The following is a 27,545-nucleotide window of genomic DNA, read 5'->3' on the forward strand; positions in this document are numbered from 1 at the left end:
GCCATTGTCTTATGTTGTCGGACCAAGTTCCATGCTGACTTTGTGGGCCATGTGACAGTGGGAACACTGTTATTGCCAAGAAGGGCTGGTTAGACTGGTTAGTTTTTGCCAGTCCCCAAAGTCTTCAGTTTTACTGGAGTCACTCATACCTCTCCTCTAATCCAGATCTTTATCTATGTCAGACAGGGCTGTAATCAGGTCTGGTGCTGCACAGAGTCCACCCAATAGTACAGTTAATGAGTCTGTCCGTGGTCCAGCTATAATTGAGACAGGTGCCACTGTATAAACCAGGTCAGCTTTGAATGGATAGGAGCTGATGTGTACCTGTGTTGGAACAGCTTGGCTAGTATTGCCATTAAATCCCTCCAACAGATTGGGTGGTTTTGTTTGAAGGCTAATCCCCAATCAGAGCTGGATTTAGACCTGCCAATCCCAATTCAAGGACAGACCTTTACACCGTTGGGAAGGCTGGTTTTGACAAAGATGCAAGTGCAGTTCCATGCTCCCAACACTTTGGCTGCTTCTCTGCACAGCTTGAAAAAGAAATAATTAACCCTACAGAGAGAATAAAAAGTAAGGTTTGAATAAAACCCACACCCAACTATATAAAAATATTTTATCTATTAAAAATAATTAAAACAAAATTCATTGTGCTGCTCAAGTAAATTTTATAAGATTATATAAAATTACATTGCATTAGGTTTTATTCATGTTGTAATACATACATACACACTGATCAAAGATGTAGATAATCAACTAGTTTCAAAGTAAAACCGTATCATTAATCCTGTGTCAAAAATAATTTCCATTTATCTACATGTGCCATTAGCAAAATATAGCTCTTGTGCTTTGATTAAAGTGTCTTTATCTCAAAGGAAGAATATCCCTTGTGTACTATAGGGTCTACAGTCATCATGTCTGGGGGTTGTGTATTCTGTACATTCTGCAGGGTCCAACAGCCACAGTTCTGATGCTAAGGATCCTGTTTAAAAACAAGCCTGTGTGTTTATGAACAATGGGTTCTTCTTGCAATAACACAGCGTCAGTTGTGGCTCTGTGTCAGCATGCTTCCTTCCCGAGTCAGAAACTTCGTGATTCAAGCCTCAGTCCAGCAAGGTGAACAAGTTCGGGCTGACACTCCAGTGTGGTACTGAGGGGATGGGACTGTTACAAGTGCTGCCTTTATAATGAGATGTTCTACCAAGATCCAATCTGCCCAAACTCAGCTGGGCTTTAAAGATCTCATTTCATAGAACTGAGGGGCAAGGATTAACCATCATCCTAACCCAGTGCTCAGGTCAGTGATTATCCCTCCTGCAAACACCAAAGGCGGGATATCTGGTTACCCCTCTCAATGCCCTGAGAACTCTGTGTGCAAATTGGCTGCTGTATTCCACCATGAGAGTAGTGACAGTTCTCTGGATACACCACAATGGCTGTAAAGTGCTTCTGAACATACTGAGGTCAAGAAAGATGCTAAATAAATTACGGTTCTGTGATTGAATTTGGTGATTGGATTGTCCCTGGAGTGTACAGTCAGTTTGGGGACCAATTTGCCACTGGTTTAAATAGAAAGTTAGATCCATTGCTGTCAATGTGTCTAAATCATGTTGAATTATTTGAAAAAGGCAAGGAGCTACTTCAGTGAATACTCCACTGCAGCTGGTCTGAATTGCTAAAAGTGTAAGAGCCAGGCAAGAAATGAGAAGAGAGGCAGTGTGATGGTCAGTTTAATACCGGAGCGGGTCGCACTGTTATCTGTGAACAAGATTCGCCCTTCTACTGCAGGGTAAACCATCTGCATCTGCCTGATGTAACTTGAAACCACCGAAATATCAGTGCTGCCTAGAATGGCAAAAGAAAAATAAAATCCACATTAAAATTAGATTTCATATAAATATCATTGGTAACATTGATTGAAGGTGTGCAGTTACCGGTGTCATGTGTCAGCTTCTCATTCTTGAGCATGGAATATCCATCTCCCCCATTGGCGATGTAGGAGTTAGTGACGATTTTGTAAATCTTGGTATCATGGAGCGGTTGGTAGTGAGGCACTCGGCAGTCTGCACACAGTACATTGAGCTTGACCACCCGGGAGCCTGGAGGTCTCTTCAGGTCAAATTCCACCTGCAAACCTTGGAAATTCAGCACATCTGTCAGTCAGAGTTATACAGCTCGGAAACAGGCCCTTCAGCCCAACTCATCCACGTCGACCAAGGTGCCTACCTCAGCTACTCCCATTTGCCTGAGTTAGGCCCATATCCCTCTAAACATTTCCTATCTATGTACCTGCCTAAACATCTTTTAAATGTTGTAGTTGTACCCACCTCTACCACTTCCTCTGGCAGCTTGTTCCACATACCCACCACCCTCTGTGTGAAAAGTGTTGGCCCTCAAAACCCCTTTAAATCATTCCCTCTCACCTTAAACCTCTGCCCTCTAGTTTTAGACTCCCCTACCCTGGGAAAAAGACTGACCATCCACTTTATCTATGCACATCATAATTTTGTAAACCTCCATAAGGTCACCCCGCAACCTCCTTTGCTCCAGGGAAAAAAGCCCCAGCCTATTCGGTCTCTCCCTTTAACTCAAGCCCTCCAGTTCTGGCAACATCCTTGTGAAAACTTTCTGCACTCTCTCTAGCTTAATGACATCCTTCCTATAGACTGGCGACCAGAACTGCACACAATATTCCAATTACCTGCACTGTGGTCCATAGACTTCTGTGAATTGGCGATTCAATTGCTTATCTAGACACTTCTTGAATGTTGACAACAGGGACACAATCTGTCTTGGCTGGCACAGTAAATGTGAAAACCTTCTGTTGAACCCTCCGTCTGCTCAACCACACCCTCTCCCCAGCAGTCCTTCCCTCTTCATCAACCCTCATCCACACAGTCAAACCCTGCCCTACTTGCGAACTTCCAATCCTCTTGAACTCAACCCTGCCAAAAATCTTGCTGTCCCAACCTCTTCCACTGACAGCAGGGCAAACTCAACCTGAGGTCCACGTTCTGTGGACTGAAGTGTCAGGTTGGCTGGGCTGGTGGTGATGTTCAGGCCACTCTCTCTTTTTGCAGGATGAGGACATTTAACCACAGACTAAGGGTGATAGTGGGTCTTTCTGGGGGGACAGTTGTGGGATATCAAGGTTCTACCAGACCCCATTGGATACACGTTGGTTGTACCCATTTGGGACTATTTTGAATATCTTAAAAACTTTCTTCAAGTCATTCCTTAAAACTGGTAAATTTCAGAGAACACAGCCCAAATTCATGTAACCCCTCTCCGTGCTGTACTCAGAGTTCAGGTGTCATCCCAGTAAGTCTACACTGGGCTCCCTCCAACATCTCCCACCTTGCCTGTGGTCTAACCGGGCCTCAGTACACTGAAGTATAACTATGTCCCTCATACCACGGTCAGCCAGATGTAAAGGCCACCATTCCATTAGCTTCCTGTTGTTGACATTTCAATAATTTATGTCCATGGATCACAAGACCTTTCGGTTCTCCAATGATTTGTAGAAAAGAATTTTATTACAGGTCCAAAGTGAATCATAGTATTCCCATTCAGTAAATCTGCTTTCTCCTGTAATTTAAAGCATCAATGTCTATGACTTATGAAGACACCTGTCTCTCCCCAGCTCAGAAGCACAACCTTTTATCTGAGTCTCCAATTCTGATATAAATGCTCAGCTGCCAGCCTCAATGAGTATGCCACCACCATCACAGACTTTATCAGCAAGTGTGTGGAGGACTGTGTACCAAAGAAGACAATACAGGTGTTCCCAAACAGGAAACCATGGATGAACCGGGAGATCCACTCCCTACTGAAGGCGAGGACTGCTGCACACAAATCTGGTGATCCTGATCTGTACAAGAAATCAAGATATGATCTTCAGAAAGCTACCAGGGATGCCAAGAGGCAATACCGACTCAAAATAGAGTCCCTGACCAGCCATCAGTTATGGGCAGGGCTTACATGCCAATAACAGGCTACAAGACGAAGTTGGGCTGCATAGTTAACAACAGCACATCCCTTCCTGATGAACTTAACGCATTCTATGCATGTTTTGAACAGAACGGAAGTGGATTGTCACCATCCACCCTGACAGCCTCCAATGCAGCTGAACCTGTGATCACAGTGGAGGACGTAAGATCAGTCTTCCGGAGAGTGAACACGAGGAAAGCACCTGGCCCAGAGGGTGTCCCTGGCCGTGTGCTCAGATCTTGTGCTGATCAGCTGGTGGGGGTATTTGCAGACATATTTAACCTCTCCCTGCTTCAATCTCAGGTTCCCACCTGTTTTAAGAAGACCACTATCATCCTGGTACCGAAGAAAAGCAAGGTAACGTGCCTCAATGACTACTGACCAGTGGCTCTGATATCCACCATCATGAAGTGCTTTGAGAGGTTGGTCATGGCACCCATCAACTCCAGCCTCCCAGACAACCTCGACCCACTGCAATTCGCCTATTGCCTAAACAGGTCTACAGCGGACGCCATCTCCCTGGCCCTACACTCAGCTCTGGAGCATCTGGACAGTAAAGACACCTATGTTAGACTATTGTTTATTGACTACAGCTCTGTCTTCAATACAATAATCCCAAGCAAGCTCGTCACCAAACTCCGAGACCTAGGACTCAACACCTCCCTCTGTAACTGGATCCTTGACTTTTTAACCAAGAGACCTCAATCAGTGAGGATAGGCAACAATACCTCCGGCACAATTATTCTCAACACTGGTGCCCCCCAAGGCTGCGTCCTCAGCCCTCTACTCTACTCCCTATACACTCACGACTGTGTGGCCAGATTCTGCTCTAACTCCATCTACAAGTTTGCAGATGATACCACCGTTGTAGCCCGTATCTCAAACAGCGATGAGTCGGAGTACAGGAAGGAGATAGAGAGCTTAGTGGAATGGTGTCATGACAACAACCTTTCCCTCAATGTCAACAAAACAAAAGAGCTGGTCATTGACTTCAGGAAAGGGGGCGGTGTACATGTAGCTGTCTACATCAATGGTGCTGAGGTCGAGAGGGTTGAGAGCTTCAAGTTCCTGGGAGCGAACATCACCAACAGCCTGTCCTGGTCAAATCATGTAGATGCCACAGCCAGGAAAGCTCACCAGTGCCTCTACTTCCTCAGGAGGCTAAAGAAATTTGGTTTGTCCCCTTTGACTCTCACCAACTTTTACCGATGCACCATAGAAAGCATCCTATCTGGACGCATCATGGCTTGGTACGGCAACTGCTCTGCCCAGGACTACAAGAAACTGCGGAGAGTTGTGGACACAGCCCTGCGCATCACGGACACCAGCCTCCCCACCTTGGACTCTGTCTTTACCTCTTGTTGTCTTGGCAAAGCAGCCAGCATAATCAAAGACCCCACCCACCCAGAACATTCTCTCTTCTCTCCTCTTCCATCAGGTAGAAGATACAGGAGCCTGAAGGCACGTACCACCAGAGTTAAGGACAGCTTCTACCCCACTTTGATAAGACTATTGAATGGTTCCCTTATACAATGAGATGGACTATGACTTCACGATCTACCTTGTTGTGACCTTGCACCTTATTGCACTGCACTTTCTCTGTAGCTGTGACACTTTACTCTGTACTGTTATTGTTTTTACCTGTGCTACCTCAATGCACTCTGTACTAACCCAGTGTAACTGCACTGTGTAATGAATTGACCTGTACGATCGGTATGCAAGACAATAAACCAATACCAATTCCAATACTTGGTTGCAATCCCAACACAGGCCACTGTAGGGCACCACAAGTCACACCTTGCTGCTGAGGCATCCTGCCCATTATCCCGACACTGCTCCTGCTGTTCTAACAGTTTCTCAGGCAGATGGAGAATTTGCCCGCAATTCCAAACACTTCTGATGAGGTCTTTAGCAGGTGTCTTCTGGAAGCACATGTTGGTGACACCCATAGCCCCACACCTTTTCCACCACTACATCCTGATGAGGGGTCTCGACCCAAAACGTCAACTGTCTATTTCCTTCCATAGATGCTGCCTGACCTGATGAGTTCCTCCAACCTTTTGCATCTGTTGCTCCAGATCCCAGCACCTACAGAATCTCTTGTATCTCTTGTATAGAGGAGAAGAGTGTTTGGAAGTGAATATAGTTTTCCACCACTATATTCACTTCCAAACACTCACTCACAATTTTTCAACCATTTCAAACCTGTGCCACTACTTGTTCACCATCTGGAATGTCCGTTCATGCCTACCTTAGTTCACAACTGTAAATGTTGTGTTATCTCTCTCTCCATTTTCTTATGTAGTGGTGTGATGACCACAGGTTTACAGTTTAAAGAAATGGTTCCCAAACGATGGGACCTTTGGAAGATGGGGGGTTTTGACCCAAAACGTCAACAATTCCTTTCCCCCCCACAGACGCCGCTTGACCTGCTGAGATCCTCCAGATTGTTTGTTGCTGAAGATTATAGTTAATGTCTCTTTGAGCCTGGTGGTGAAATCGATCTGGTCCCTGTTTCTTGCTCTCCTTGAATGCTATTATTTCCTTTATTATTTTGTTCTGTTTGTGTTAATTTTGGAGAGTCCTTGATCTAATATTAAGAGCACAGGATGACCAGTATCATATCCTCTGCAATTATGCATACTGTGAAAAATAATAATTGAGCATGGAACAAATGACCTTATTGTCCTTTACAACACCATTTGCAACAAGGGCACATTGCAAAACATGGCATAAATTATGACATTGCTTGTGGTGTCATGAACAGTTTCATCACTTCTTGGTTTGTTTTTCTCACAGTTGCCAAGATGTGAACTCAGTTTTGTGGGTTTTTTTGCATGTTGTTCCTTTAGTTGTTTTTCCTTTTTAGGGAGGGGAGAGGGAGATCGAGGGGGAGGAGAAGAAACATGAGAGAGAGAGAGGAGGGGAAAACAGAGGGAAGTGGGGAGAATGGAGGAAGGGAAAGGAGAGTGTAGGGAGGGAGGGACAGGAAGGGCGGGGAGGAGGAAAGGATAGATAGAGGACGGAGGGAGAAGAAGGAAAGAGGCAAAGGGAATGAGAAAAAAGGGGGAAAATAAATGGAGAGAAGGGCAGGGAGAGAGAAAGGGAGAAAGATGGGGAAGTGGGGTAAGTGTGTGAAGAGAGGTGTGGGGAGAGAGAGAGAGATGAAGGTGACAATGTAGGGAGGGAGGCGTGTGGCACAGCAGTGGGAATCTCTCTCTCTTCACCTTTCCCTCATTCTACCCCTCCTCCTCTCTGTCCATATCCACCCACCATCCCTCACCACCTTGCTCCCTCTGTTTGAATAAGGGAAGTGTGATGAGTGATTGTTGCTGCTGGAGCAATCACTCATTGCGATCGCTCGGTGATTGTTTATTGTAGAGGATTGGTGAGTATTGTACCTCTCCACTCGCTGCTGAACTGCATCAGAGGATCTCTCAGTAGCGCGTGCTGCAGTGTGGAGGGACTGTCCCTTTGCCACTCTCCCATCCCCACCAACCACTCCACTTCTGGCACTCCCCATACAGCTGTAGGAAATGTAACACTGTCCTTTCACCTCTTCTCTCCCCACCATCCAGGGACCCAAACTGTGCGTCCTGGTGAAGTATTCATTCATACTCATACCATGAATGGTTGGGGATTAGTGAGTGTAATGAAACAGAGAGACTTAGGAGGACAAGTGCATAGTTCGTTGAAAGCAGCGTCACAGGTAGACAGGGTGGTGAAAAAAGCATTTAGCACGCTGGCCTTCATCAATCAGGGCATTGAGTATAGGAGTTGGGACATTATGTTGCAGTTGTATAAGTTGTTGGTGAGGCCGCACTTGGAGTAATGTGTACAGTTTTGGTCACCCTGTTATAGGAAAGATGTGGTTAAACTGGAAAGAGTGCAGAAAAGATTTACAAGGATGTTGCCAGGACTGGAGGGCCTGAATTATAGGACGAGGTTGGCCAGGCTAGGTCTTTATTCCTTGGAACATAGGAGAATGAAGACCTTATAGAAGCAATTAAAATTATGAGAGGCATAGATAAAGTGAATGGTAACAGTCTTTTCCCCAGGGTAGGGAAGTCCACAGAACACTATCTGACCTGCCGGACATTTCCAGGATTCTGCATTTGGTTTTGGGTCTCAGGACAGCCCTGGCCTGTTTTAACATGGATCTTTCTATGCTCTTGTATTTGATTGTTGGGATTTGGGCATCATGGGCATTTGTCACCTACCACTAACTGCCCTTGAGGAGGTGAGGAGATGGTGTTGAGATGCCTTCCTAAGGCATTGCAGTCCTTCTGGTGAAGGTGCAGTTTGGTGGGGTGTGACAGCCCTTCATCCTTCTATTAACGAGACGGCTCCTCTCAGGCAACCTTGGCCTCGCCCGACAGATCTTCTCTTTGCCCTGCCTACCCCTCCCTCAGCTTCTCTGGAACTTAAAACTAATTTGTTCTATTGCTTTCCTCGTTTCATTGAAGGGTCATTAACCTGAAATATTAACCCAGTTTCTCTCTCTACAGATGCTGCCTCTCCTATTGAGCATTTCCAGCAAATACACTTTTTTATTTCAGATTTCCAGCATCTCATTTTTTGATTTTCAATGATTGACAAGACTTAGCATGTTGTGGTCTAGTAAGACAATGCAAATGCCGAATTTAACTCACAACTGTCAACGCTACCATGTGGCGATTGTGTGTGCCCAGAGTGACTGCCCAGTACCCATGGTTGAGAGACTGCTGCTGTGAAAGGCAAGCGTGCACAAATTCAGCCAAGGGGAACTGGGAAACCAGGTGTGGAGGCATTCAGAAAAGATGTAAAGTGACAAAGTTTTCCAAAAGTCACCAGAGCTAAAGGCAAGGTTGGCCACACGCTTCTGTAAATAGAAGGGGAGAGGATGGATCTTTTCAATGACTGGGAAATGAGAGAATTACAGAACAAAAGTCCCAACAAGATTTATTTACTGGATAATAACAAGTAAACATTTATCAAACACTACGAATGATTGGTGGAGTATTTTGTTACCACACACGAGCACAGCGGCCGTGTCCCTGCACTCACTGGCCCAGCGGAGGGACACATTGACCACACACGAGCACAGCGGCCATGTCCCTGCACTCACTGGCCCGGCGGAGGGACACGTTGACCACACACGAGCACAGCGGCCGTGTCCCTGCACTCACTGGCCCAGCGGAGGGACACGTTGACCAGCGACCTTACCAGAGACCTGCAGGAACTCCCCGGTGTTCTGCCCATATCTTCTGACTGAATGCTCGAAAGCTGCTCTTATCGTAGAGCCTCGGATTTCGACTAGATCAACGGTGCTGCCGAATGGTAAAACTGACATCAGGGACTCCATTTGTATGATTCCTGTGTGCAGGGAACAAGGTACCAATGCATTACTTTATCTGATTATGGTGCTCCAGTGACCCACCATTCCCACTGTGTGTACCTTATGTCCAGCTGTTCCTGAACACAACTGGAGTCCTAGAGTTATACACCACGCAAGCAGGCCCTTCAGCCCAACTCGTCCATGCCAACTGAGATGCCCATTTAATCTCTGTTTGATCCGTATCCCTCTAACCCTTTCCTCTCCATGAACTTGTCTGAATGTCTTTTAAATATTGTCATTGTACCCGCCTCTACCGCTTCCTCTGACAGCTTGTCACATCTACCCACCACCCTCTGTGTGGAAAACTTTCTCCTCAGGACCCCTTTAAATCTTACCCCTCTCACCTTAAACATGTGCCCTCTAGTTTTAGACTCCCTTACCCTGGGAAAAAGGCTGTGGCCATCCACCTTGTCTATGCCCCTCATGAATATATAAACCTTCATCAGTCTTCTAAAAGGGACTGCATTCTTTCCTGCTGACACCCTCCCTCCCTGCCATGTGTTCCACTGATCTCCAGTATCCCCACAAGCTTCCTCTTCATTTGCTTGGTAATCGTTCTGAATTGATTCCCACTGATTCTCCAGCTGGATGAAACCCCCCTTTCCTGTTCACACTTTGCTTCTGTGCCCTTCTAGTCTGAACACCTCAAGCAGGTTCCCTGATCCCACAAGCTCCCCTCCTGACATCGTCCTGGAGTCCAGTTCTGCTTCAATATTCTTTCTGTAGTGTTGATGTTTCCAACATCTTCTGCCTTATAATCACACAATTCTGATCCCTGTTGTATGGTGTTATCCACTTGTGTTCTCATTTAGGGGATTTCTAAAATTAATGTTCCCTCTCAGCAGAGATCATTCAGCTCATCGAGTCTATGCCGGCTTTCCGAGCATCAAACTCATTTCCCCACCTATTTTCCTGTAACCCATTCTTTCTCATATGTTCATTAACTCCCCTCGATTCTCCCACTCACCTACACACCTACAGCGGCCAATTAACCTACCAACCTGCACGTCTTTGGGATGTGGGAGGAAACTGCAGCACCTGGGGAAACCGACACAGTCACAGGGAGAATGTGACACTCAGCACCAGAGGTCAGGACTGAAGACAGCACCCCCACTTGCTGGTGTCTCGATTTATGCATTTCTTTTGTTATACATGACCCATTCTATGAGTTAACAATTTTGTCCATATCAATTTTTTAAATAAAAAATGTGCTTTAAATCACTGAATGAGGTAGTTCATGACAGATTCTGTGTTCAATGATATGCAGAAAATCATAGGACATAGAACAGTACAGCATAGAAACAGGACCTTCGGCCTACCATGTCTGTGCTGGACATGATGCCAAATTACACTAATCCCATCTGCCTACACGTTGTCCATATCCCTCCATTCTCTGCATGTGCCTGTACCTGTCTAAATGCCTCTTAAACGCCACCATCGTATCTGCTTCTACCACCTCCCTAGCAGCCTGTTCCAGGCACCCACCACTCTCTGTGTAAAATAAACTTGCCCCACACATCCCCCTTAAACTTTCCCCCTCTCACCTTAAACCTATGCCCTCTAGTATTTGACATTTCCACCCTGGGAGAAGGACTCTGACTATTTACCCGATTTACGACTCTCATAATTTTATAAACTTCTATCAGGATCAGAATTAAAAACTCTTATCAAAACTGACACGGCTTTGGGTGGAGTTCTGATCCCAGCCAGTGCAGAAAATCTACCACCACAAACCTTTTGTTTCAGTGCCTCCCTATTCTGAGTGCCACTGAGCACCACAACGCCCTGCACAGATCACGGGCTAATTGATAACCAGCTGCAGTATTGGTGAGCTTTGAGCAGACTAACACTGCTTTATCAACTGACGTGTGCGCGCCTGCTCAGGGAGGCTGAGCTGGGTACGTAGTCCTGATTTCAAGTCCAACACCAAACTCCTCACAAAACAGTGGCTGAGTCACGTCTCTCTCGCTTCCTTGGCCCTGTTTAATCTGTTCACTCATATCCCTGAACAAACTCAATCATACAGAACTTTGCTGCCCAGCAAATTCTTGGAGTTGGTCCAGAAATCTGTCTGGGCACTTGCCTGTGGGATGCAGGTTTACACATCAGCAACACAGTACTCTGTACAGAGCTCCTTCCAAAGTCAAAGTTGAGTTTATTAGCATATGCACAAGTACAGGAGCAATGAAAAACTTACTTGCAGCAGCATCACAGGCACATGGCTCCGTGGGGAGATCTGGACACACTGACCCAGAACTCAGCAGTTCCCACAAACCCGGAGCAACAAGGATTTCATTGTCCAACACTGGCACAGGGACTGGGGTTGGGATTGAGACTGGCACCGGAATTGGGCCAGGGATTGGGACTGGAATTGGAATCGGGACTGGCACAGGGATTGGGATTGGTATTTGGGAAAGGGACTGGGACGGGGATTGGGAGTGGGACTGGGATTACCCCACCACCACCCCCAAGATGAGTCACTCGACCTATGCAGTATCCCATGGGAGCAGCCTGCCCAAAGCATGGTACCGATCCACCCACCCACCACCCACTGATCTCATTCCCCCCATCCTCCCATTACCCCATGTCATTCCAAGCTGTGACCACCCCTGATCCCCAATGCCACTGTCACTAACCTACATCTCCACCCTGCCTCAACATGGCACCAACCAAACCAGCACCCGAGACACTGACACCAGCCCCAGCCCACGATGCATGCCCCCCCTCACCCCCTCAGCTCCACCTCACGATGCCTCACCATCGAAGCTACCCCTCCACCCCATCCCACAATGCCCAGACCCCCGCCCACATCCAGCAATGATCAGGCCATCAGCCCCTGGCCTTCCCACAACCCAGGCATCACACCTTCACATGTAGGAACACAATCAGAACAGGGTCTATGACTGCACTGTGACCTTGACACAGGTCCATCCAGCATGGAAACAGGCCCTTCGGCCCACCGAGTCTATGCCGACCATCCTCAACCACCCATTTATACTGGTCTCATTTTACTCCGCCCCCCACATTCCCATCAACTCCCCCCCAGGTTCTACTACTCATGTACACACCAGCGGCAATTCACAGCGGCCAATTAATCTACTGACCAGCATGTCTTTGGGACGGGGAGGAAACCGGAGCAGCCGGAGGAAACCCATGCGGCCATCAGGAAGACGTGCACAGTCCACACAGACAGCACTTGAAGTCGGGATTGAATTTGGGTCACTGGCGCTGTGAGGCAGCGGCTCCACCAGTTGTGTCACTGTAACGTCCAACCCAGTGGCAAGTCCTGGTCCTGCCCGTGGTTGTTCCGTGCCTGTTGCTCATCCTGGGATCATTTTCTCCTTAGTTCCTGGGTGGGAGCTTCTCCAGTGAATGTTAACCCCTCAACAACTCTCCCTCTCAATGTACAGAGGACTGTCCATAACCTGAATTGGGCAATATTTTCCTTCAATTGAGTTATTTACTTCAAATTGCTCAATATGTGTAATTCCTAGTTGCAATAATTTTTAACCAAAGATATTACTGTTCATTGGAGATAAAATCTTTTCTGGGGCTATGAATTGTTGTACATACCACCATTGGCTCGTTCATCAATGGGTGCACGGATTCCACCGCCTTGTGTCATACAAATGGAGACGTGGTTCCAAGACATTCCATTCAGTCTTCGGATATTTTCCCGGATCTGAAATCATAGAGGGAGGGGAGGGGGGGAGGGAGGAGAGGGTAAGGAGGAGGGAAGGAGAGGAAAGGGAGGGGCAGGAGAGCAAAGAAGGAAGGAAGGGGATGGAGGGAAGGGCAGTGTTGATTCTATCAGTTCACTAGATTATTCTTATCTGATGGTTCTGTGGGACATCGGTGTCATTTGGGAAGTAATTGGTAATTGGCTTATTATTGTCACATGTACCGAGATACAGTGAAAAACTTTGTTTTGCATGCCATCCATACAGATCATTTCATCACATCAGTGCATTGAGGTAGTACAAGAGAAAACAATAACAGAATGCAGAATAAAGGTGCGGTAGTGTAGTGGTTAGCGTAACGCTATTACAGCGCCAGAGACGCGGGTTCAATTCCGGCCGCTGTCTGTAAGGAGTTTGTACGTTCTCCCTGTGTCTGCGTGGGTTTCCTCCAGGTGCTCCGGTTTCCTCCCACATTCCAAAAGACATACGGGTTAGGAAGTTGTGGGCATGCTATGTTGGCGCCGGAAGCGTGGCGACACTTGCGGGCTGCCCCCAGAACATTCTACGCAAAAGATGCATTTCACTGTGTGTTTCAATGTACATGTGACTGATAAAGAAATCTTATCCTTATCTTATATTAAAGTGTTACAGTTACAGAGAAAGTGCAGTGCAGGCAGACAATAAGGTGCAAGATCATAACAAGGTAGATAATGAGGTTGAGGGTTATTGTGCTGGGGGACCATTTAATAATCTTATAACATTTTCTTGCAGTCCCAGGCAGAGCAGTTGCCATACCAAGCCATGATGCATCCAGATAGGATGCTTTCTATGGTGCATCTATAAAAATTGGTGAGGGTCGACGGGGACATGTCAAATTTCCTTAGCCTTCTGAAGAAGTAGAGGCGCTGGTGTGCTTTGAGGAAACTGAACAATGGAACAGATTCTGTTACCACATATCCTCTCCCTACTGATGGCCAGAGACAGACAGCACTTGGACACAGCCTACACCTAGTTCCCCAGTGTGTCGATGGGTGGGGGAGTCTGGGGGAAGTTGATCGGAATGTGGGCTAAGTAAAATGGATTAGTGTGAATGGATGGTTGATGGTCGGCACTGACCCGGTGGGCCAAAGGACCTGTTTCTGTGCTGGATGAACCTATGTCAAGGGGAGGTGATGAGATCACAGCCTGGACCTTGGGACAGGCCGTGATGGGTGGTCGCTGCACAGTGCACGGATGGACCCAGTTATGGACCCACCACTCCAGGCATCAATGCTGCATGTTTCCTTGCATGTATAAAGGAAGTAGCCACTTCCTTTGTGTGTTGTGCACATGGCTGGTGCAGTGTAGTGACTAAGGAAGATCGGAGGTTGATTCAAAGTACAGTCCCTGCCTCAGCTGCTTGAAAAGGGACACCTCCTGTTGTACAGTGCGCAGGAGCCCACCACTGTCACCTGATCCCATTCACAGGAGAAACATTCCCTCTGGTGGACGTGAGTGGCTGTGGACAGTGAAGCTGTCCAGCAGGTTGCTGGCTCTGTGCACACGCAGGGGGTGAGGGTGAGAAACCAGGCGCAGTGCCCAAGTGAGGAGCAAGCTTCCAGCTCCCAGAGGTCCACAGGTCCCTCTGCATCTGAAGGAGGATGGGAAGAGAACGCTTGTAAAAATACCAGGTCTTTAGACCACTGGGCCAGACAGTGGCAGCTCTCCACAGGACAGGTGACAGGTGAAGCCACCCTTCCAATGATGCAGGTAAACAACAGCAGGGACACAGGGATGTTTCCAGTGTTTCCTGGTCATCACGTTTTGCTCACCATAGCGTCACAGATTAAGTTCCCCATATTGCATTCCTGATTCCGACAAGCCTCAGTCGTTCCGTTCAGGTAGACCAACGTTTGCCCAACGACTTTCTTCCCGAAATTGGCCAGGGCTGCTTTCCAGGTGTTTACATCTGCCAGCAGCTCCACATCTGAAGGGAGGTAATGTTTCATCGACACTGATGTGTGGGGTTAAATGAGCGCCCCCACCTTCCCACTCCCCACTACCCAGTCCCTCCCAGTTCAGTCCTTTCCTCAGGCCCTATCTCCTCCTCAGCTCTGATGGTAACAGCACAGCTTCCATCCCCAAAGAGGCACCCTTCACAATCAGTCCCAGCAGGTTATTCAGCTGCAGGAGCCAGCACACTTGGGCCTCAGCCTGCCTCCCCACCGCAGGTTTAACCAACAATATGGGGTGTTCAGTTTAGGTAATGCATTACTCTGCACCTTACACCTCCTGAGCATATACCAAAACTTCAATGTGGCCAACAAGACACGACTGAAGTGTGTTCACTATTGAACACCGCAGCTGATTTGTATGAAAACTCCCACAGCTGTAGCCTGCTAGCACTGGCACAATATGACTGGCAATGTCAGTTAAGGGATAAACATTAGCCAAGCTGCTCAGGGTCAGAGTAACTATTCAATGGCGAGAGATTTGAAGGGTGTTGATGTTCAGAGGGTCCTGGTTGTCCTTGGATACAAAGTAGAGTCATAAAGTCATAGAGTCATACAGCACGGCAGCACATTCCAGGCACCCACCACTTTTTCACGCAGAGGGTGGTGAGTGCATGGAACGAGCTGTAGCAGCGGTTGAGGCAGGTACAATAGTATCATTTAAGAAGCACTTGGATAGGTTTGTGGAGGGGCGGGGCTTAGAGGGATCTGAGCTGAACGCAGGAATTTGGGACTAGCTGGGTGGACCTGGTCAGCATGGACTTGTTGGGCTGAAGGGCCTGTAAACGTGCAGTATTGCTCTATTATTCTATGAGATGTGCAGGGCAGGTTTTTTTTACACAGAGAGTGGAAGGCACCCAGAATGCATTGCCAGGGGTGGTGGTGGAGGCAGATACAACAGAGGTGTTTAAGAGGCTCTTGGATAGGCACATGAATGTGCAGAGAATGGAGGGATATGGACCATGTGCAGGCAGAAGGGATTAGTTTAGTTAAGCATTTGATTACTAGCATAATTAATTCAGCACAACATCATGGGCCAAAGGGCCTGTTCCTGTGCTGTACTGCTCTATGTTCTATGTTCCTGCCTCTAGTTCCTTGTGCTGTTAGAGGTACCGAATCCAATGGCCAGTGGGCTTGCCTGTTGATCAGGGAGTGGGAGCCCAGGTTGAACCTTTAGTTGGTGATGAGTTGGGTAGTCAGTGTCAGTGAGGTGTTCACTCTCCTATATACCTGCCCACCTCCAGGACAGGATGGGCCAGTGAGGGAGCGTTGACAAGTGGACTTACCCCCATGACCCCCTGCAATCCAAACTCCAAGTCTAGGCTTGGCACCAAGACAGCCTGTACGCTGTCTGACAGGCCAGGGCTAGCAGGGGAAGGATGGAGCCAAATCGAGCCGTGCTGAGCTCCCGACTTTATAGCCCTGCGCCCATACCAGCAGCCTCCAGAGAAACAGGCAGCTGACTCTCCAGCTGCGGCCAGCGCCTCCACCAGAGAGCCCGGGGAGGGAGGGGGAGGGTGGCTTTAGTTCAGGGCACCAGAGCTCAGCAGAACCAGATGATGGTGCAGGTTCACATTACCCTGAGGGATGCTGCTGTCCAACAGTATTGGGTTCCCTTCACTCTTGGTCACCACTCCCTTCTTGTCGAAGGTCAGCTTCAGGTATCCAAGGTACTTTCCATATGCATAGGCCTGTACTACAGGAATCTTTTGGCCATAATCTGAGTGGACCATGAACGGGTAAGGCCCAGCCGGGACATCGTTGGAAGGAGCCTTGCCTGTGAAGACAAATAAACAACATAAGCAATGCAGACAGACGTGGTCTATGTAATTGTCCTCTTACAGTCCGAAGATTAAGTCTGGAAAAAGGCACAGGAGATCAGTGGTGTTTGGAGGATGAGAAGTGCAGAGTGTGTTTATACCATCCACAGCCTGTCTGAATAGATCAGCCTGACGGATGCAGTGCAGGCACTTGAGTGGCCTCTGTCCAGCCAGCAACAAACACACTGTTCACTGCACATCTAGAACATAGAATATTACAGCACAGTACAGGCCTTTCTGCCCACAATGTTGTGCCGACATCTCAGGGGTACTTGTCCAGGAGTGAGGGAGTGCCCAGTAACACAGAGTAAATCCAATACGGGAACAATGGGCTGGCACAAGATGGAAGGCTCTTGGTGGAGGAGATGGAAAGGAATAGAGATCTTGTCCTGTACCGGCTGGCCCCGGGTTATGAATGGGTTCCGTTTGTCCAGATGACCATAAGTCAAATTGGTATTGGTTTGCTACTGTCACATGTACCGAGGTAGAGTGAAAAGCTGTTTTGTGTGCCATCCAGACAGATTATGCCATACATAAGTACATTGACATAGTAAAATAAACAATGCAGAATATTGTGTTATAGTTACAGAGAAAGTGCAGTGCATGTGGACAAATAAAGTGCAAGGGCCACAACGAGGTAGAATGGGAGATCAATAATTCATCTTTCAGTGTATGAGAGGTCCATTCAAAAGTCTTAGAGCAGCAGGATAGAAGCTGTCCTTGAGCCTGGTGGTACGTGTTTTTAGGCGTTTGTATCTTCTGCCCAATGGGAGCGGGAGGAAGAGACAATGACTAAGGTGGGAGGAATCATTGATTACATTGGCTGCTTTCCTGAGGCAGTGGGAAGTGTAGACGGAGTCAACGGAGGGGAGGTTGGTTTGCATGATGGACTGGGCTGTGTTCACAACTCTCTACAATTCCTTGTAGTCATGGGCAGAGCAGTTGCCATACCAAGCTGTGATGCATCTGGATAGGATGCTTTCTATGGTGCATCTATAAAAGTTGGTGAGAGCTGTATGCTGAATTTCCTCAGCCTTCTGAGGAAGTAGAGGCATTGGTGTGTTTCCTTTGCCATAGTGTCCACATGTCTGAAAGTCAGAAAGTAAACTAAATCACTCGATATGTTGCCCATATCTCCACAGTATTGTAATGAATGGTATTGATTAACATGAACATTTACTTATTGTCTTCCCCTGTCTAGTTACAGTGGTACAGAATTAGGATGTCCCACACTCAGTGGGCCAGGTTTCATGGATGTTACATTGTTTAAGATAGTCAAGTATCAATAGAAGCAATCGCTCGACAATCTCCAAAGCAGCTCTCATAAGTGGCCTCCCGCAGTGAAGCTGGCAGCTTGTGTTCTTAAAAGACCATGGTGTCTGATTAGTGTGGGGAGGTTACATAGAAATGGCATTTTCCCATCTGGTTCTTGTTTGAATTTAATAATACTTGTGGAACTTGTTTATACATACAGGGTGTCCGTAAATCGGGCATTTGTAACACTGGAGGGCCATATTCCTAGAGCGGCTGACAGTGTTGACAGCACCAAGCTCAGTGACCTGGGGTCAGTTCAACAACCCACAGAAGTATGCCGCAGTCTCAGACAATGCTGACTTCCTCAGCGCCAGCACTCAGCACTCCACCAGTCAGGTCTTGGAACCAGTGTGTTCCTGATAGAACAAATTCACTCACATTCAGCTTCGCCCCACACCTTTCAATAACCAGCCCCAGGGACTGCCTGACACAACAGGCGGCACCACACCCTCTCTCTGCTGCAGAACACAGTGGTCTACAACCAGTGGCAGGAGGGAGGGGCGATGCTGGGGTCCTGTTACAGGGGGACCTGATGAGGGAGGGGCGATGTTGGGGTCCTGTTACATGGGGACCTGATGAGGGAGGGGCGATGTTGGGGTCCTGTTACAGGGGGACCTGATGAGGGAAGGGCGATGCTGGGGTCCTGTTACAGGGACTCTGCTCTCCTAAACTCCATACAGAGACGATACTGCTTGTTATTGGCTGGGTCTATGCTCAATGTGGGCTGAGGGAGGCCTCCTACTCACATCCCACTCCCCTCAGCCCACAACTCTGTAGAAGGGGCAAACACACTCCTCTTCCTTTCTCTCCCACCACTAAACCAGTCTTGTGCTCATTTTAAAGTCTGGTAGGGGTGCAAAGTCCTCCAGCACAGAAACAGGCCCTCCAGCCCACCATGTCTATGCCGACCATCAAATATCTATCTACACTGATCCCATTTACCAGCACTTGGTCCGTAGCCTTCTCTACCTTAGTGATCCAAGTTCTTATCCAGATGCTTCTTCAATGTTGTGAGAGTCTCTGCCTCCACCACCCCATTAGGCAGTGTGTTCCACATTCCAACCGTCCTCCAGGTGAAAATATTCTTCCTCAGATCCCCTCTAAACATCTTATTCCTCAGCCTCGAGTTCTAGACAGCACTGCTGTGGAGAAAGGTTTTCTACCCTATGCCCCTCACAACTTTGAGCACCTCTTTCAGGTCTCCCCTCAGTCTCCTTCACTCCAAGGAAAACAAACCCAGTCTCTCCCATCCCTTCTTGCAACTGAAACGTCCCAGGCAACATCCTGGTGAATCTCTGCACCCTCTCCAGTGCAATCACATCCTTCTATAGTGTAGTGACAAGAACTGCATGCAGAACTGCAGCTGCTTTATAAAGTTGTACTATAACCTCCCTGCTCCTACATTCTGTGTCTGGCTAATGAAAGCAAGTATCCCGTACACCTCCTGCACCACTGAATACGATTGTTCCCTGTCACGGAAACCAGCCTCCCCTCCTTGGACTGTCTTTACCTCTCACTGCCTTGGTGAAGCAGCCGGCATAATCAAAGACCCCACCCATCCAGGTCATTCTCTCTTCTCCCCTCTCCCATCAGGTAGAAGATACAGGAGCCTGAGGGCATATACCACCAGGCTTAAGGACAGCTTCTATCCCACTGTGATAAGACTATTGACTGGTTCCCTTATACGATGAGATTGACTCTGAACTCACGATCTACCTTGTTGTGACCTTGCCCCTTATGTCTACCTGCACTGCACTTCCTCTGCAGCTGTGACACTTTATTCTGCACTGTTATTGTTTTTACCTGTACTACATCAATGCACTTTGTACTAACTCAATGTAACTGCACTGTGTAATGAATTGACCTGTACGATCGGTATGCAAGACAAGTTTTTCACTGTACCTCAGTACAAGTGACAATAATAAATCAATACCAATACAACTCTCAGGTCTACTCGTCAACCCCTCCCCTTCCCATGCAGTCACAGGAGATGCAACACCTCTTCTCTTCCCACCTTCACGCACTAAAACAGTTTTTCCCATTGAAGCGCTTCCTCCAAACTATTGTTTACAATGTGGCCTCCTCTACACTGAAGAAACACAGAAGGGGTGATCGCTCTGTGGAGCACTTGTGCTCAGTCCACAGGAGTGACCCGAACCTTCCCGTTGCCTGTCACTTTAATTCCCCATCCCACTCCCACTCTGACCTCTGTTCGTGACCTCTTGCAAGGCCCAATACAAGCTTGAGGAACACCACCTCATCTTCCTTCTGGGTACGTTGCAGCCTTCCGGATTCAATACGTTTAGCCTTTCCCATTTGTATCTCACATTTCCCACAATCAGTTCTTTTCTCTCCTCTCTGGTACTTCAGATTTCATTGCACTCCTACAGACACACCTTTTGTTATTCAGCAGCCTTCCCCGTCCTCTCTGACTGGCTCCACCCCCACATCTGTCACTCAGTCACTCCTGGAAGCACCCTACCTTCTGTTTCTCTGCCCTTTCCCTCTTTCTTATCAACTGAACAGAACTTTTTAATCTGTAACTTTCCCCAGTCTGACAAAGGGTTATTGACCTGAAACATTAACCCTGTTTCTCTCTCCACAGATGCTGCCTGACCTGCTGAGTGTTTCCAGCACTACTTACCAGGAACCAGTGTCAAGATACCGCCAGTCTGTGTTATTCAGTGGCGAGCTCAGAGCCGGGATTTACACATGATGCAAGGCTGGGCTTGTGGCAGGGAGCAAGGACAGCTCAGGCTGGCTGAAGTCCATCCAGCCCTCCTGCATTTGCATACGTGTTGACCCAACCTCAGCAGTGGGAACAAATGGTTTTAGCCTGGTGGGTTGCCACTACTGCAGCCCCTCAGCTGTACACACACCAGTGAAAGTTGAGGGCAGACCTCTCATACCCAGCTTCACAGACAAGGCAAAGACCAGCGGGAGAATCACTGTGGGGAGAAGACAGTCTGCACAGGGATATGGACAGGATACAAGAGTGGAAAGAGGTGGAAGATGGAACATGACGTTGGAAAACACAAGGTTCATTTGGGAGGGAAAATGGAAAAAAATAGAATTCTTTAAATAGTCTGAAACCAGTAAATATTACTGTGCAGAGGAAGCATGAGTCATGCCTCTCATCTCTGTTCCAGCAGGTTCCAGGAACTGGAATCTATCGAGGAACATTTAAAATTCCCAAAGGATTTCCTGTTATCAAAACTCAGGACATATCCAATCCAGCTAATTATCAACCTGACACCCTGATCTTCCTGCTATCTGTCATGGTAATTCTCCACCCCTCTCCAAATCTGACCTCTCCCTCTGTCACCTCTGCACAGTTACAATGAGGTCTAATTGATGAAGATAGAGCTGTGGATGTTGTCAATGAGGGACCTTGACAAATGTAAGGTATTTGTCAAGCTCCCTCATGGGAGGCTCATACAGAAGCTGCAGATGCATGAGATCCACGGTGAATTGGCCAATTGGATTCAGAATTGGCTTGCCCATAGAAGACAGAGGTTAGTGGTTGATGGGACATATCCTGGCTGGAGGTCTGTGACTAGTGGTGTTCTGCAGGGATCCGTACTGGGACCTCTGCTGTTTGTGATATATATAAATGGCATGGATGAAAATGTAGATGGGTGGGTTAGTAAGTTCACAGACAACAGATTGGTGGTGTTGTGGATAATGTAGAAGATTGCCAAAGGATACAGCAGGATATAGATCAGTTGCAGATATGGGCAGAGAAATGGCAGATGGAGTTTAATCTGGCCAAGTGTGAGGTGTTGCACTTTGGGAGATCAAATGTAAGGGGACAGTACACTGTTAATGACAGGACCCTTAACAGTCCTGATGTACAGGGGGATCTTGAGGTCCAAGTCCACAGCTCCCTGGAAGTGGCTGCACAAGTTGATTGGGTAGTAGAGAAGGCATGTGACATTCTTACCTTTATTAGTTAAGGCATTAAGTTCAAGAGTCAAGAAGTTATATTGCAGTTTTATAAAACTCTGGTTAAGACCGCATCTGGAGTATTGCATTCAGTTCTGGTCACCCCATTATGGGAAGGATGTGGAGGGTTTGTAGAGGGTGTACCAGGATGCTGCCTGGATTAGAGGGCATGTGCTATAAGGAGAGGTTGGACAAACTTGGGTTGTTTTCTCTGGAGCGGCAGAGGCTGAGTGGAGACCTGATAGAGGTTTATAAGATTATGAGAGGCATAGATAGAGTAGACAGCTGGTATCTTTTTCCCAGGGTTGAAATATCAAATACTAGAGGACATGCATTTAAGGTGTGAGGGGGTAAGTTCAAAGATGATGTGTGGGGCAAGTTTTTTTACACAGAGAGTGGTAGGTGCCTGGAATGCACTGCCAAGGGTGGTGGTGGAAGCAGATATGATAGAGGTGTTCAAAAAGCTCTTAGATAGGCACATGAATATGCAAAGTATGGAGGGACATGGATATTGTGCAGGCAGAAAGGATTAGTCTAGTTAGCATTTAATTACTAGTTTAATTAATTTGGCACAACATCGTAGGCCAAAGGGCCTGTTCCTGTGCTGTACTGTTCTATGTTCTGGGGTGAGAACACCTTCCTTGTTCTGTTATGGACAGTCTCACAGCTCCAGCTAGCCTGGTTCAATCCTGACCTTGACACTCTGCAGTGAACCATCTGTCAGACCCTCTCCAGGTGGAAATAAGCACAAAGTTGGGGCTGAGTTTTTCTCCAGGGATCTCTGGGAATGTTTACTCTCCACTGCGGGATCTGGCATGGCCAGCTCACTGCTTGACTTTAGATCTGCTGCTGCAATAGCTGAAGCACTGGATCATTGAAACGAGGGATTTTTAGCCATATAGAGGATTTGATCTATAACTTTGGACAATGACACTTGTCTCTCCCTTGCAACAACAGCAGCTTCAGATACACAGTTTGGGACATAGCAGCATGGGGATAGGCAGTTGGCCACGAGCTGTGATTCTCTGGAACAGCCACAGTGGCGCAGCTGGTAGAGCTGTTGCCTCACAGCTCCAGAGATCTGGGTTCAATCCTGACCTCGGGTGCTGTCTGTGTGGAGTTTGCATGTTGGCCCTGTGACCGTGTGGGTTTCCCCCAGGTGCTCCAGTTTCCTCCGACATCCCAAGGGTGTCTGGGTTGGTCGGTTAATTAGTCACTGTTAATTGCCCCCAGGATGTGGGTGATAAGGAAGTATGTGGGTCATAAGGAAATGAGATGTGGTAAAGAGGACACAGCATCCAAGTTATAGCCGAGGAAAAAGGCAAGCAAGTGAGTGAGATATCACTTCACATATCACTGCAGATCCCTCCAGAACACCACCAGCTCTCCCTCAAGGCAGAGAGGATCCTAATGTGCACAGTGGGGATTAGTGTAGATGGGCAAAAAGGTCAGTGTTGATATCATGGGCTCAAGGTCCCGTGTCTGTGCTGTAAAACTCTATGACTATGACTCACTTCAAAGCTCCAATTTCCCTCCCTCTATAGCCAAGAAAGAATGAATTTTAAAGAGACTGCAACCCTCAGGGGACTGGGTTAATGTGATATTGCAATAGACTGAAACTTCCTGGACACACACGAACCAACCAACCTCTGACAGACGTCTGACTCCCAATGTCCCACTGCTGTGTGTGTCCGAGAGATGGGGTTGTCCCCGAGCGGTGAGTCAGCCTCAGGCAGCATGACTGTGTGGGTTGTAGGTTAACTGGCTGCTGTAAAAGTTGTCCCTAGTGTGTGGCTGAGTGACAGAATCTGGGGGAGTTTATAGAATGTAGGGAGAATGTGATTAATGTAGTGTTAATGTAACTGGGTGGTCAATGGTCTGTGCGGACTCGATCAGCTGAAGGGCCTGTTTCTGTGCTGTATGAATGTATCACCAAGGCCAATGTGTTCCTCTTGAGGTGGGACAATGAGAATTAAGGGACTCTTGGGGTCTAACGAGAGCCTTGTCAACCCAGACCATGACCCTACCTCTTCATACTCCAGCACCGCCAAGATCAAAAGTCCCTGAGCTTTTCAAATCACTGCCTGTACCTGCCCATGAGCTTTCTGTGTTTGTCCCCTAAACTTCTCAGCTTCCTCACAGCCACTAGTGCTTTGTTATTTGGAACACATTCTGGTGCAGGAATAGGCTCAAGTCACAGGACTGACAACGGACAGTGGGCCGAAGGGAAGTTGGCCAACAGGTCCTACTGCGCATCCCAATGGGCAATGTCATCGATAAATGAACCAGCATCAGTGTCCTCCCCCAGCACTGAGGCCAAAGTTACACTCAGGCAGCTCTGTGGGACAGGCCATGTCATTCACATGCCTGGCACCAGATTTCCCAAACAAACTCTCTATCTCAAGCTCTATCATGGAATAGATTACCAGGTGGACAAAGGGCATGCTCAAAGTCTCCTTCAAAATTTGCAACACTCCCACTGACTCCTGGGGAGTCTCTGGCTCAAGACTACAAAGTAGGGAAGGTGTGTTAGGATTGGTATTGAGAACCTTGAGCCCATTGCATTGGGAGCACACGGAAGACCTGCGTAAGTGGAGGAAGGAATCAGTTCACAACCTATCCACCTGGCCTGTCTATAGAAGAGTCTGTGGCTCTCACATTGGTCTCATCAGCGACCCCAGACTCATGGAACCGGAGTGGAAGTGGGTCCCCCTTGATACTGGTCCTGGGACTGTGCCAGAAGTAGAAGTGGGACGACAAGAAGTTGAGCATCCCACGTCTACTGTCCCACTGTAGCTACGGGTAGTTAACGTGGTCTTGGGAGTGAGAGTCAGGGCTGAGGGGGAGGGCAGGAAGAGCAGAAGACAGCAGGAATGTCTTGGGAAGGGGTGACCAGAAGAGTTTTCACTGGAGCAAAGTGAGGAGATAAAGCTTGTTCTGAACCAAAAGGAGATGTGGTAAGTTAAATCACCAAGCTCCACTTGCACAGTTGATGACCAGAAGACACCACCTTCTCTTAGAGGGAAAGTGTATGATCACTAAGAGGTTGTTGAGCTGGTTTAATCAGGACATGAAAGTGTCACCAGCAGCACTGATGAACTCAGAGCCTATCGAACCTTTTACTAATGAGTGGGGATATGGGAAGAGGAGCTGCCAGGGCTGTGGAGGTGGGCAGACTGATGGGAGAAGTTCAGTACAGACCAACATCACTGAATTAACAAATGAGGAGCATTTGATGTCTCTGGGCCTGTACTCGATGGAGTTCAGTAGGATGAGGGGGGATCTCATTGAAACCTACTGGCTACCGAAAGGCCTGGATAGACTGGACATGGAGAGGATGTTTCCATTAGTAGCAGAGTCTAGGATCCGAGGGCACAGCCTCAGAATAAAGGGACATCCCCTTAAAACTGACATGAGAAGGAATTTCTTCAGCCAAAGGGTGATGAATATGTAGAATTTGTTGCCACGGAGGGCTGTGGACGCCAATCATTGGGTGTATTTAAGGCAGAAACTGATAGGTTCTTGATTGGTAATGGGGTTAAGGATTACAGGGAGAATGGAGTTGAAAAAAAATTAGCCATGATTGAATGGCAGAGCAGACTCGATGAGCTGAATGGTCTAATTCTGTTCCTATATCTTATGGTCTGATTAATGTCACAGGAGTGGGAGGTTTGCCCACCTCCCCTAATGCTGAAATTCATCTTTTGGGAAATCTGTACAAAAGATATTTAGATACAAAATGGTTTAGCATCAAACCACAAACGCAGAGACCATGATCTCATACAGTAGCCAGCTCACCGTCATCAGTGCACCTCAACTCCTTACCTGAAACTAAGCAGGGCTCACTCTGGGGCCATGTCTGATTCTGGGGTTCTGCCAGGAACCTTGTCTCTTCTCACCCCCTGGCAGGTGGGCACAGATTTCACATCATTTGCCCCATCTTTTTTCCATGGTAGAAATGTCATGTACTGGAGGGCATGCACTTAAGGTGAGGGGGAAAAATTTAAAGGAGATACGCGAGGCAAGTTTTTTTTTACAAACTTGGTAAAACCCTACAAACAGGGTGGTGGGTGCCTGGAACACGCTGCCAGGGGTGGTGGTGGAGGCAGACATGATAGCGGCATTTAAGAGGCTTTTCGATAGACACATGAATATGAAGGGAGTGGAGGGATATGGATCATGTGCAGGCAGAAGAGAATTAGTTTAATTTGACGTTGTGTTCAGTGCAGACATTGTGGGTCGAAGGGCCTGTTCCTGTGCTATACTGTTCTGTGTTCTATGCCCATGGTGGCCAAGGCTGCCTACTAGAATTGTGGTGTTTAAGAACTGCTCCCTTGGTACAAGGTCTCCAGGCTGCTGACCACATCTGAGAGGTTGATGTGGAATGTGTGGATGGGGCAGAGGGGAGCAGTGTGATTACACGGACTAGCCCAGTGCCTTACCTGGAAATATAACTCGTGGACTCTACTGAGTTTTGTTGTTTAACTTTTCGACACACAGTGAGCTTTAAGAGCAGGTGTTCCCAGAAAGGTAGCAGGTTCAGCCATGCCCCAGAGAGAGCTGGATGAATACTTGAGTGGGAATAACTGGCAAAGCTGTGGGGGAAATGCTGGACGAGCTGCCAGCTGTGGCCCACACTGTGGTCTACTGTGAGCTTCAGATGCACAGAGAGGGTTGTACCTGTGTACAGGAAGGTATTACTGTGTCCTCCCACCACCACATCGACCCCCTTCACTTTCTGCGCAATCAGTTTGTCCGTCTCGAATCCTGAGTGGCCCAGAGCGATGATCTTGTTAATCCCCTTCGTTATGAGGTTGTTGACTTCCCGCTGCACAGCTTCAACCTCATCCTCGAAGATCAGATGTGGCCCTGGAACAATAATAAAGCACGTTGGTGGAAAGTTCGAAGCTCTACACTAGCGTGAGTCACAGCCTGGGTTGGTACCCACCTGGACTTGAAAGTACTGGGACTTCCTTGGTTGTATATCCAACCACACCGATCTTCTCCCCATTCACATCCACCACAGCAGAAGATTCATAGTAGCCTCGGAGGCTTGGTACTTGCTCTTTATCTTCTTTTAGGTTTGCGCTCAACACTGGGAAAGAAACATTCTGGAGAAAAGGCTCCAAAAGGCCCTCTGCACCATTGTCGAATTCATGATTGCCCAGTGCCTACAGAACAGAATAAGAAAAGCAGTTATCAAACATTGGAGCGTAGAAAGTCCTTCGGGAGTTTGGATGCAGGGAATACCTGAAACGTTGACTGTTTATTTCCCTCCATGGATGCTGCCTGACCTGCTGAGTTCCTCCAGCACCTTTGTGTATTGCTCCAGATTCCAGCATCTGCAGAATTTCTTGTGTCTCTGCCTTTCAATATCCAGTAGGTTTCAATAAGATCCCCCCTCATCTTTCTGAACTCCATTGAATAT

General features: G+C 47.7%; 1 protein-coding gene across 1 annotated transcript in view; it reads right to left on the minus strand.

Moving 5' to 3' along the window:
• Window positions 1-713: 713 nt before the first annotated feature.
• nt5e (5'-nucleotidase, ecto (CD73)) overlaps window positions 714-27,545 on the minus strand; it is a 48,346-nt gene continuing 21,514 nt past the window's right edge. Inside the window, exons 2-9 of the mRNA XM_052012426.1 lie at window positions 27,066-27,288; window positions 26,798-26,986; window positions 16,618-16,815; window positions 14,859-15,013; window positions 12,941-13,049; window positions 9,196-9,345; window positions 1,935-2,135; window positions 714-1,845 (exon numbers count right to left, since the gene is read on the minus strand). Of these exons, the coding sequence (XP_051868386.1) occupies window positions 1,676-1,845; window positions 1,935-2,135; window positions 9,196-9,345; window positions 12,941-13,049; window positions 14,859-15,013; window positions 16,618-16,815; window positions 26,798-26,986; window positions 27,066-27,288 (1,395 nt within the window). The 3' untranslated portion in view covers window positions 714-1,675. The remainder of the gene's footprint in view (window positions 1,846-1,934; window positions 2,136-9,195; window positions 9,346-12,940; window positions 13,050-14,858; window positions 15,014-16,617; window positions 16,816-26,797; window positions 26,987-27,065; window positions 27,289-27,545) is intronic.

This window comes from Pristis pectinata, chromosome 3 (assembly GCF_009764475.1).
Source record: "Pristis pectinata isolate sPriPec2 chromosome 3, sPriPec2.1.pri, whole genome shotgun sequence".
Classification (NCBI taxonomy): Eukaryota; Metazoa; Chordata; class Chondrichthyes; order Rhinopristiformes; family Pristidae; genus Pristis; species Pristis pectinata.